Genomic DNA, 12,402 nt, shown 5'->3' with positions numbered 1-12,402 from the left:
GAATAAGAAATAGAAGAACACTAAATTAGAGACAAAAGGCAAAATACAATCCCATTGTGACATTTTAATTATTTAAATAAACATTTAAAAGACTGTACATATACAACTATACAAACATGACAGAACATAAACAGAAAACCCATCACTGTAAATGTTCAGGTAAAAGTAGTCATTTGCCAGAAACATTTTTTAAATTGTTTTTTTGTTTTGTTTTGTTTTTTAACAATTTGGGGTTTTTGACGAAAACAAAGATCAGAAAGACAGAAAAGTTGTCCATAAAGCAAGATTAGACCATTTTTCTGCTTTAATTTATTTCAGTGAGCTGAAAAATGATTATATTGGCTAATAAACCAAAAATTGCTCACAAAATAAATGTTTTGCAACAGTAAATTTATTTAATGAATATAAACTGTATTCCATATGGGAAAAAGATATTGCTCCGTCTCTGACGTTACATGACATGTACATACTATACAAACATAGACACTGATGATAAGGGTCAACCTGATTATATCCCCGTTAGCTTATTGGATTTGGCTCAACACATTCCAAAAGGTCCAATATATCCAAAAGCCCTTGTAAAAGAGTAAAGCATTTCTTCTCACAATGTCAAGATGGTATTTGGGGACTCCAGGTTTAATCAATTCTGTATGTTCATTCTTACTTATGCAGCCTAAAGTCTTGCTATATTTTTGGTCTTGTGTTTTTGAGGGGCAGGATGCAGTCGAGATCTTTTCTCAGCTTCAGAACCTGGTAGGACTGTAAATGATCAATAAAAGAGCTTACATTACCAAACATGAGCTTACATTACCAAGTGCTGTTGCAAAAGGCCGTGTTCACTAATAAGATCGGAAAATTATTTTTGCGTATGTAACTACACATTCCAGTTCATTATTTCCCCATTCCTCAAGACATCTTTTGCTTTCTTAAAACAGAACTTGAATAACGGAGCATAAATGCATATACTGCAAGAAGACACTTGTTTTTTATATTTCACTCTTTGAGAAACCTTTATAGAACTACATATGACATAATACATAAAATATTATACTGTACAACACTGACATTCTTATATTTTTTGCGACTTTACTAAATTTAGTTTATTATATGTATTAAAAATGTATAATTAAAAATGTATTATATTTAATTTTACCAAATTTATATTTTAATACTGACATAAGGAGGCTTACCTCTGTAAATTCTGCTTTAATGGCATCAAACTTAACTTTATCATGAACGGCTCTGGCTGTGTTTGTACGATCAAATGGCTCTGAAACAAAGTATAAATATTCATGTTCTATGGGATAAATAAACGTTAATAACAATAAACCACTGTTATACTTGCATATACTTTCAGTGCATGATGTACAAAGATTCTAAGAATGAGTACCTTCTACACAGACGAATTTATCTCTCCATTCTCGGCAGCGGTTCTTGGGCAAAGTTTTTGCCTCACGCACAGAGATCACATACTTATTCCATCTGTGGAAACATAACAATGAACCGTAAAGACATGCTTGTCAATGTCAATGCATTCAGACTTGTTTATTCAAAGAAGCACATGCACGTATCAAGTGTTATGAACATTAGAGCAGGCCATCTGGACCAGGGAAAGGCAGAGGTTCACCTGCTGTTGTCAATCTAGCAAAGTGACATGAAACAGGAGACTTGCAGGTGGCTTAGATTTAGGTTAGCTTTTGTTAGCACCATTGGCCCCTGTCCATAACAGGTGAATCTAACCTGCTATGTAAACTAGAAAAGAAATATTACGTATTTGATGGACAATTATTTTGCAATTGGACTAAAAATTAAAATACAACAAAGTAAATCAGTTGGGATACAAAATGCGTGAACTAAAACTAGTTTTCACATGCATTTAATAGCTTACTAGTGTAGGATATTTTCAGAATGTTTTCAGGTTTTGCCCTAAATATAGGTTTGACTTGTGCTATGAAATCAATCGTGTTACTTACTTGAAGACAGTGGCATAGTACTTCAGAAATCCCAAGAGCAAGTCTCCCAGTGATGACTGGTTTTTAGACACAAAGGCCGGAATATTGCTTGGTCCCCCCGGCACAAGATGAATGTCCATCTTAGGGCTGAAGCACTCCTGCAAGAAGTGGTTTCAGCAAGAATTTAAAAAGCCGGAAAAAGAAAATGTTTGCATAATTCATTTATTCATTAATTTATTAGACAATTTGCTCACTGGATAATCCCTTTGGAGGCATGGTATGACAGGTTCGGGAAGGGCTAAATGAGGTTGAAACATTTAAAACAAAAGCAGAAAAGCAGAACATAAGAAAGTTTCTAAGCTTGCAGATTTGGTACTCATAATAATAGTTTAATGCATTAGATCTTAACACACCTAAAATTTTTAAAAAAAGACTTACTCTGAAGGTAGTGCAGGATCATAAGAACCAGTGTGTAGCTGCTCAGTGTTCCTCGGCTGGCATCATTGATGCAGTGGTGATTGGCCCATTTCTTTATTACAAGGATGATTGGACGAACACGTTTTTCGACTGAAATAAATACAAAACCAGAAACAATTAACATTTTCACAAAGATCTCAATTAGGCACACAAATGTGAACTTACCATAGGCATACGTCCGCAGTAAGAAGGTGTTTCTGATACCAACAGTGTTGTTGAAGTTCAAGTCAAACTCCACACCACTGGTATGCAAAAGAATTCCAGAAAAAACTGTGGTTGAATAGCTGTTGTATTGAACTTTTGTTTTCAGATAACATTGTCTTTAATGACTTCCTAGCAAACAATCACACCTGTTTGTCTGCTACATTTGGCTTTGTCATTCTTTGTATGTAGTACACTACTGTTTTTTTTTCAGACTTTTTAAAATGTTCCTCTTGCTCAACAAGGCTGCATTTATTTGATCAAAAATACAATAGAACAGTAAAACGCTTAACTATTATTACCATTTAAAATAACCGTTGTTCAGTATCACATTATTATGGAAGCTGGTTTGTACCACAGAATACAAAATGTAAAAAGTATTTGCGACTTTTTATCTCAGAATCGCATGATATAAAGTCAGAATTGCGAGTTATAAAGTCAGAATTGTGTGATAAAAAAAGTCGCATTTACGTGTTTATTTCTCGCAATTGTGAGTTTATATCTCACAATTCTTGACTTAATGACACGCAATTCTGAGGAAATAAAGTCAGAATTGCGAGATGTTAACTCGCAATTCTGAGATAAAAAGTCACAATTATCTTTTAAAATGTTTTATTCTGTGGCGGAAACAAGCTTCAATACATGATCCATCAGAAATCATTCTTATATGCTGATTTGGTGCTCAAGAAACATTTCTTCTTATTATCAATGTTTTATTTTCAGTATTAATTTCAGGATTTTCAGTGTTCTTTGATGAAAACAAAGTTTAAAAGAACAGCATTTACTTGAAATAGAAATCTTTTGTAAATATAAAAGTTTTTACTGTCACTTTTTATGCATTTAATACATCCTTGCTAAATGAAAGTATACATTTCTTTAAAAAATGTTGTTTAAGCGGTAATGTATACGACACAAAAGTTTAAAGGACTTACCTGACTCTGTCTCTGAACTTTAGAATGGGCACTTTGGCTCTGATGAGCTGAGGCCTCTCAATGTAAGCTGTGAAACAACAATCATGCCATATTAATGAACGTAACAAAGCCATTGTGAATAGAACGTGAAAAAACTGTAGACAAATTCATGGCAAAACACTTACACAGCTGGTAAAACAATTTCCTCACAAGACTGAGAACATATACCGCATCTGTTCTGTGGTTTCCCTACGGAGGAGTATGTAGAGAGTTAATAAAGCCCGAACAATTAGTATAGAAACCATTTGGACAGAACACCAACACAAAGCATCCGTCCTCTAGAATACATTTACCGTTCCTTCTTCAAAGACAAGACAAAGATCAGCATCACTGGTGCGACTACCAAAGCCATTTAGAGATGACCCGCCCAAGAAGACTCGTGCACCTATACCAAAAGTAAAGAAAAGACTGAAATGGAGAACAATTTCATGAAGGACGCACATAACGCTATGGCTAGAGAAGATCCCAATCATAATTTCTGCAAAAATGAGTGTAATGTACCTGGGAAGATTGTCTGGATGTCCCTCTGCAGCACTGCTCGACAGTTTTCCTTCTTCTCCAGATCATCACTCTGTTGCTCACAAGCATGAAACAGGTCGAGAATCTGCTGACTTAGCTGTGGGCACAGAACAATAAATATAATACTGTAAAAATAAATGTACTTCTCTAGTCTACACTTTGCCTCAAATAATGGTAATATGACTAGACTCTTAAAAATTAAGGTCCCAAAAGAGGGTTTTCACAGTGATATGATGCCATTGAAGAACCATTCTGGGTTTCCAAAAGAACCTTTCAGTCAACAGATCTTATTTTCTTAGCGTAGAGAACATTTTAATAATCAAAATAACTATTTTCACTATAAAGAACATTTTGTGCAATGGAAAGGTTTCATTGATGTTAAAGGATCTTCATGGAACCATTAATGCCAATAGACTTTAGTTTTAAGCGTGTAAGTCAGTCAGAATGTATGGCTTTTATCTGCATATTCACCTTATCATTGACTGAAGATGGGTTTAAGGTGCTCTGATGTGATCCCTCTCTCAAAGACGGCACACAGCCTCCTGGTTTAGAGGTGGGAGATAAGTATGCGGGGACACTGATATAAGAATTACACGCGTCTCTGCCCGTCACTGGTCCAGCCACCGGTTGGGAGGCAAAGTTGGCATTTCTGGCTGGCTGGTTGCTAGGACCCGGAGAACTGAAGCACTGTTTCTTCAGGTCATTCTGACTGTGATTGTGTCTCCTTCTCCTGGCACAGTAAAAGACATGCTGCTTAAGGCAGAGAATTTAAAACGTCCCATTGTATGAAATACAGATTAGCAACAAGAATTTCCAGTGGTTTGTGGTCACGTGTTCAAAATGCCAGAGTGCTGCTCACTTTCTGTTGCTTCCTGTTACTCTATTTGGACTGCAATGGATACCCGGCAGTTCCACTGGTGTCCGTTGGTAAGTTGGAATTAAAGGAGGAACATTCATTGGTGGACCAGTGAAGCTAAAGTGATGGAAACTGAATCAATCGAATGAATTCACAGAATATATTAAGAATTTCAAATGTCATTTCACTGATGAATATTCACTAACTTTGTTACATTCAGATGGCCTTCAGTTATCCGTTGCTGAGACACAGTGTGAGGTAGAATTTGCTGGAATACATGTTCAGATAGCCCATCTTTATGGGAGAAGACAAAAGCTCTAGGGAACATCCTCCTCCTCAGCCAGAGCAAACATCTACTGCCTGCCCTTTCACAAACAATATCACAACAAATAAACAGATGTCTGAAGAACAGTCTGAAAACAGATTGTATTCTATTTGTTATTGTAACCATTTTATCTGAGATTTTAATTGTTACAATCTCCATTGTAAAGTGAACGGCACCCAAGCAAAGGACAGTGGAAAATAACTGCATTTACAGTGGCTCGTGATCAAATTTTTATTGAAAGATCTTCGTCGTGTCCCAAAACAATCACTAAAAATAACATTTTATTTAATAAGTAACAAAAACATAATTCCTAGCATGCAGCTGATTAACGTTAGCCGACGAGCGCTAGACATTATAGCAATTTGCTAGCTTAGAATAACTTATTACGACCAACTGTAAATGGTTTTATAATAACTGTATATCATAATATTCTTCTATGTGATAATAACTGAAGAAACTCACCAGTGCGGAAGGCAGGTTTAGTAAGAGAGAGAAGAACAAGCGTGTATAAAAATATCAAAACACCCTATCCTCTGTTTCCGGGTTATTGCGCACGCGAGCCCATGTTTTCAAAATAAAAGTCCCGTGTGACAACACATGGGATGGTTGGGGAAACATGTCTTTAATTCTACACTAAAATATAATTAATGGAATCGTTTATGTTTAAAAAAATAATTTATATGTTCTGCCTTGTAAGTTAATCTGTAAGTGAACACTGATGGCTAATTGTCATTGGTTTCCTTGGACATTTCTTATGGATTTTGGTGTTTTTCAATTTATGAGTAAATACGAGTCTGTGGTAAACATTACTTGAACATTACTTCTACTGCATAAATTACAAAGGTCATATCTCGAAGTTCAACATTTTAAAGACAATGCATTTTCTTTCTTTCTTATTTTCTTTCTTATTATTGTTGTAGGCTATATTTTTTAAACTTGCTAACTTCTTTCTTTATAACAACTACACTACAGCAGTTGCTCAGTTTGAAAAGCATATAAACTCACTTTTTGTCGTTGTGACAAATATTTCTACACTCACATTGCCATTTTCCCCAATGCTGTTAGTAGCCTACATAGCTTTGGTGGTTTTCACTGTGTTCTATGTTCACAGTGTTTTACGCTTCACAGTGCTCTTTGTTCACAGCATTCCACTTTTAACTGTATTCTTTGTTCACTGTGTTCCAGACTATGCAAGTGGAAATGATGTGGAGTGGATTTGCCTAGAGTGAAGGGTTTTCTGAAAGTTGGGGCATTTTCCTCTGCTCTAGGATCACTCTCAAACTCGGTGGGTTTATTGATGAATGCTTAAGGCTTACTTCTTCTTTCGGAACAATTTTCATTGGCAGAGAAGAAATATACAAAGCTAATATCCACATTTTATGTTTGAAACACAGATATTTCCTCTTGCTTTTTGAACTGTTGTTTAAAAGCAACATCACAATGCTGTTGGACTGAATATCAGCAGGACTGTGATCAGCCTACGACCTGCTGCCTATGGCTGTGATAATTCTGTGCAACAGCTCATTTGCTAGTTTTGTTATTGACAAGAAGTGAGGAAGACAGAGAGAAAAAGACAGCTGTCCAGAATCAAGAACACCAGATAAAAGGTGTAAAATCCCTGGTTACACTCGGAGGAAACAAGAAATACTGTTTAAAGAGGGTTAGAAGTTAAAAGGTTAACTCTTCATTTCTCATAAGATGTTTTGATAGTTTTATCTTTCTTTCTTCTTTCTTTCTTCTGCTGAACACAAAAGAAGATTTTAAAGAATGTTGGTAACCAGTTGATGGGCCCCATTGACTTCCGTAGTATTTTTTCCCCTATAAAGTCAGTGCTGTCAACTGGTGCCGGTAACTGGTAGGCCTACAGGTTGGGAACAACATGTGGGCGAGTAAATTAATAACAGAATTTTCAATTTTGGGTGAACTATCCTTTGAAGAGATTTTCAGAGTTAAACGAATATTGATAACCAGTAATTAGGATTCAATTTTATTTACATTTCAATACAAGGAAATAGGCTAATTAATGTGAATTATGATGATTGACATAAAACCCTATGATGAAAAAGTGGCAATTGTTTTTTAATGGGAGAAGAGCGTGTCAGGGGGCGTTGTTGTGGGATATTGTGTGGTATGTTATGACCATCGACTGACAGCAGATTCATCTTCAGAGCCACACACACGCCCACTGAGAGAGAGGCAGCGGCTCTTTATTCACCCCAGCACCACCGTTACCTCGCGCTCTTCAAAAACACATGTTCTAACCGCAGAGATGCGAGGTGAGCCCGTCGTTTTGCAAACTAGCTAAAATTGGGCAGTATTGGTGGGCTATTCGCCGTGGGATTCGTTTAGTGCATCTGACAGCCTACATACAGAGCGCGTAACGAGAGACGCAGAATGCCGCTGCTCATAATGTGACTGACCGCGCGCACCGCATCCAAAGCCTCTACACTCAGCCTGACGAAGAAACTCGGTGATCCACAAAACGCATCTCGTCTCAGGAGGGGAAAAAACATCAACATGGGGTAAGTTGCTTGTAAATAGCACAAATCGAATCTGGTCTCGGGAGGGGGAAACATCAACATGGGGTAAGTTGCATGTAAATAGCAAACGTATAGGTTACTGTAGGAATTGGCTTCGCAGAGCCTCACGGTTTTATCACCGGTCTTATGAGGACAGGGCAGAATGTAAGAGCAGTTATTCATGTTCATGAACGCCTTAAGTGTCCTTAATAGTGTGCATTAAAATGTATACCGAATTATAATGCTGAATATATTTATGTGCGTTATGTGTTAAAATATGTTGTGATAGGCTACAGTTTGTTTTACATACCCCCACACACTATGCGAGTGTGTACACTCATATATTTTGCATACACTTTTAATTAATCGTGATTCTTTATTCACTGGGTCGACCATTTTTTGATCACTGAGACCACAGTCTGTTGGTTAGCTGCGTGTATTATTTTTAGGCAAATAACACGCATGTACTCTGAATGAGAAAGAACATTAGCTAATTTCATATACTGATGTGCTGCAGTGCCAAAGGCCTTTAATCTCGTCATGCTTATGTAATCTACATTTCAGCAGAGCACCGCTGCATGGCACAGCCTCATCAATACAATTTTGGAGCCAATATTGGCAATGACATCTGATATATCTGTACATGCTAGTGGAATTTCCAATGCTTAGCTGGAGATTGATCTGAAATATAGATTTTAAATAAAGGTGACCCTATACATGGCTATTCAATCTTAAAGGGTCTTCTGCTTACAGTTCGTTCTGTTCTCTATGACCCAAGATCTTCTCCATTGGTACCCCGCCGCATGTAGATATTATTTAGAATCTCAAAATGTTTCCCTGGGTAGTCTTTGATCAATGTCTGGAAGTGATCATATTTTCATTTTAAATGTGTTATTACATAAAGATGAATCTTCTTGTGGTGGCAAAGCATTTTCATAAATACGTTTTTTTATACGTTCTTGAATTGCTTTAAGTTCCCTCTTCTTCATTCTTAATGAAATTATAACCGTTGAAAGATTCAATGGCTGTTCTGGGAGTATATTACTCTGGAGAAAACCATTCCCACTTCCTACTCAATTCAGTGGCACACAATTCAATTTATTACATGCTATAAAGTGTTTGGTTGTTATGCAGTTTGCTAACATTACTATACAGCCGTTGTTAAGGCAGTAGTAATAGGCCTGTTGAACGAATGCAACATTTTTTTTCATCAGCAGTGCATTGTTGCAAAATTAAAAGTGATCCAACTAGCTTATTTTGCTCATTAGGACAGATGATTTGAATGGTATGATTGCACCTTTTCAAAGTCAAGCTTGACCACGCTACCAGGTTATGTAACGAATAAAATAGCTTCTTATCCATGTATGTCCACTACCTGTACATGCTATTACAGATCACTCAAGTTTGAAGTGTGGCAGAAGTTTGGTCTTCTTTATTGTTGCTCTATTATTTGGTAAGAAAGACAGATGTTGAAAATAAAAATGACTGCTAGCTCTGTATGGAGGTGGGTTATTGAAGGTGGGTGGTGTGAGATCAACACTGTTGATGTTAATACAGAGCTGTCTGCTTTTGATTACTTATATAATTGAACATATCACTTACATTTAACATCGGACGGTCTTGGCTTCAAGATACTTTTGACTTGATTCTACGATCAATCTGTTCAAAATAGTTTAGTAATGGCCTGTAACATTCACATTTTCTCAGATTGCTCTGAGGGTTTGTGTTTTCATAAACATTTAGGTATAAAATCTAGTTTTCATTTTCCTTTTCTAAATTCCTTTTCTAAATGTTTTCTGTGTGGGCGGTTGACATTCAACCATGAATTGATGAAACAAGCAAACAAGATATGAAAATCATGACGTTTATTCTGTTTGGCTATAAGGAAAAAACACAAGATACTTGAAAAGTTTCGGTTTTAACCCATTTTTTCCACATTTTCTTTCATATAGTGTGACAAATTGCTCAAATATATAAAAAAGCCTTTTTTATATACAAGATACAACACATTTTCATTTCATTACTGCATTGAAATGATAAAGCTATTATTAAGTACATTATTCCATTAATGCGTTTCACATTTTGTTTTAGCAACACAGAATGCTATTACAATTTAAAGCATTTTTATTTTACTTTGATAAATATATATATATATATATATATATATATATATATATATATATTTTTTTTTTTTTCTTTTTCTTTTTTCTTTTCTTTTTTTTTCTAATATTCAATGTGGTCATTTGCCACACCATAATTATAACAATATGAGAACATTTATTAGAAAATGGAACCCAAACACGTTCATAAGCAAATACATTTGAACCATATTCAGAAATCAAATAGTCGGCTGCAATAACGTAGCAATATGTTCCAGTCTATTTACAGTTTCATTCTTTCCCTAAGGGTGCCTTTAATTCAGTACTTCATAAGTTTGAGTGAGAACAGAGAAAAGTGTGTGTGGGTTATATACACAAACAAATTGGAAATGTCCCAATAAGCTCAGCTAATGGATTGCATTCACAATAATTTTAAGTTACTACATTGTAAATGGTTATGACCCAATGGAAGCATGTGATGTCATGTGAAGCACCCATGTATGGTGAATGCAACTGCATTTTAATCGAATTTAAATGCTAATTATGCAACAAGCCTTTGATGCTCTTCAGAGATCTTCCGCCTCCACGGTGCAGCGTAAGCACTTCTCAGTACTCCGCATTTCTCTCTCTCCTTCGCCTCTCTTAAGCTATCCCTGCTCCTCTTCCTTCTCTTCTCCTTCCTTTTCCTTCTCAATTTCTCTCATTCCTGCACATCAGCCCAGCAGCAGCTGATTAGAAGCATGCTAATGTAATTGAATATGGTGATTAATTATCCTGGGAATAGGAGCAACAAACCGTCTGTGTTTGTTATATTTCCCCCTTTCCCCCATACTTCCCGCTTCTGATCCTATGTTTTAATAAGATGGATGAAATATTAGAGTAAATTGGGATTGAATGGGATTTTTTTCCGGGATTTGAAGGGTGTTATCTGTGGAATTGGGTCAGAGGAGTGTAGGGTATGGGAATGCTATGGAAAAGCTCCATCTGCCGATGACTGAGCATACAGTAGTGGAGACATATGCCCTTTGACATTGATTTGAGGCCAGTTGCTTTTAGAGTAGTTTGTTGGGGAAGGGTCAATGAGCAGGCTATACTGTAGTGTGCTTCCGTCTGTGTTTGGATTTGGATTTTGAAGCAAAGCATTTCTCTTTACCTGAAACTTGAAGGGTATTAATGCACTTCCCATGTAATCCTCCTAGTCGTTTCTGATCTATGTATCCAGAGATAAAGCTGAGATTGTCAATAATTTTGAGCCTGATGCAATTGTTAGTTGTCCTAAGGATCTTTTGAATATTGGTAAGTTTGTCCAATAACACTTTACAATGAGGCTCTGTACTTTAATATTGTGTTAACCCTTTGACGTGTACAGCACCGGTGTGATTGGAGCGTTCAGTGCATCACGTGATCAACTGCTAAATTTAAATGTGCTTTTGAGCTTTGGCTGGCGCTGGCTGCTGTGTGTCACATGACAAGCATGATGCGTCGCCATGAAAATAATTAGGAGATACGTTCCAAAAATAACGGTCGCCTTAAAAAAAGTCACGCTGGGGGGTCAGCTAGAATATTTGCAACTTGCAGTAGCTATATGAAATCACCATGAACCACAGCACTTAAATATTGGTCAATGTTAATTTCTACTTATATTGTCTGTATAATTAACTTAGTTCATGAATATACATGAATCAACAATGAATTGATTTAATTGTTTCCATGATTCCACCTTTTTTTTTCAGTCAGCATGAAATAAAATTCAACCTTTTTTCTAGGTTCTATTATTGTGAACAACTCATCCGGGCATGTGCTTCATTTAAGAGAATATTAATGTTAAATCAAAATGTTATAACTGGACCTTCTGGAGAAAACAGACTTCTCTCTGGTGACATGTAGGACTTCTCCAATCATTTAGCCTGTTTAAAGCTCATGTTTATCTGCCTCCGCTCTTGACTGCAACACCCACATCTCAAATTCCAATCAATAACCAAATGTATAGAACCAAGTACCCGTCCTACATTTTTCTTTTTTGAAAATCCATTACACGCGAAAGTAAGTCACAAAAGAAGAAAAGATCTGTCGTTACTTTCATTTCATTGTGACTTTTTAACATAAAAGGAGGTACACCAAAGATATTAGACCTCTATCTCTATGCTTAAAACATAAAACTCTATGCAAGTTGCTTGCGCTGTTGTTGTTTTTTGTATTGTTTTATTCTACTGCTTGAAATGAATCTGAAATCTACCACTAAATCAAATCATCATTGTAAACTTTCCATAGTAAATGAGGGTATGGCAAGAACATTTTGAACACAGAATTTTTTTAATTTTTTTTTTTTATGTACTCTCTCAATAATGAAAATGTATTAATGTTTACCATAAGAATTCTGTAGTGCAACTGATATTAATAAATGCTGTAAAAGAATCATTTTTAGTTTATTATACCTCATGAATTGAACCTTATTGAGAAGTTTTGCCATGTGAATGCTAATC

At 36.0% G+C, this 12,402-nt stretch overlaps 2 protein-coding genes across 8 annotated transcripts in view; one reads left to right on the top strand and one right to left on the bottom strand.

Moving 5' to 3' along the window:
* Window positions 1-44: 44 nt before the first annotated feature.
* Window positions 45-5,872, bottom strand: tent2 (terminal nucleotidyltransferase 2). 7 transcript variants are annotated; one of them, XM_077231714.1, is made up of 15 exons: window positions 5,764-5,872; window positions 5,183-5,341; window positions 4,980-5,093; window positions 4,592-4,850; window positions 4,103-4,217; window positions 3,895-3,986; window positions 3,727-3,790; window positions 3,563-3,629; window positions 2,595-2,671; window positions 2,391-2,519; window positions 2,207-2,250; window positions 1,974-2,110; window positions 1,391-1,482; window positions 1,191-1,270; window positions 45-759 (listed from the first exon to the last, which is right to left on the bottom strand). In XM_077231714.1, the coding sequence occupies exons 2-15, from the start codon at window positions 5,302-5,304 to the stop codon at window positions 685-687; spliced, it is 1,467 nt and encodes a 488-aa protein (XP_077087829.1). In that variant the 5' UTR covers window positions 5,305-5,341; window positions 5,764-5,872; the 3' UTR covers window positions 45-684. The 7 variants fall into 7 exon arrangements, with proteins under 7 accessions (XP_077087829.1, XP_077087828.1, XP_077087825.1 ...); XM_077231713.1 differs by having other exon boundaries at window positions 5,183-5,336; window positions 5,764-5,866; XM_077231710.1 differs by having other exon boundaries at window positions 4,980-5,108; window positions 5,764-5,854.
* A 1,601-nt stretch (window positions 5,873-7,473) lies between these two features.
* homer1b (homer scaffold protein 1b) overlaps window positions 7,474-12,402 on the top strand; it is a 33,311-nt gene continuing 28,382 nt past the window's right edge. Inside the window, exon 1 of the mRNA XM_077231684.1 lies at window positions 7,474-7,823. Within this exon, the coding sequence (XP_077087799.1) occupies window positions 7,819-7,823 (5 nt within the window). The 5' untranslated portion in view covers window positions 7,474-7,818. The remainder of the gene's footprint in view (window positions 7,824-12,402) is intronic.

Source organism: Siphateles boraxobius, unplaced genomic scaffold, assembly GCF_051911475.1.
Source record: "Siphateles boraxobius isolate OS27281-9 unplaced genomic scaffold, OSU_SipBor_1 16, whole genome shotgun sequence".
Lineage (NCBI taxonomy): Eukaryota > Metazoa > Chordata > Actinopteri > Cypriniformes > Leuciscidae > Siphateles > Siphateles boraxobius.
This window is presented reverse-complemented; position numbering and strand designations above follow the sequence as displayed.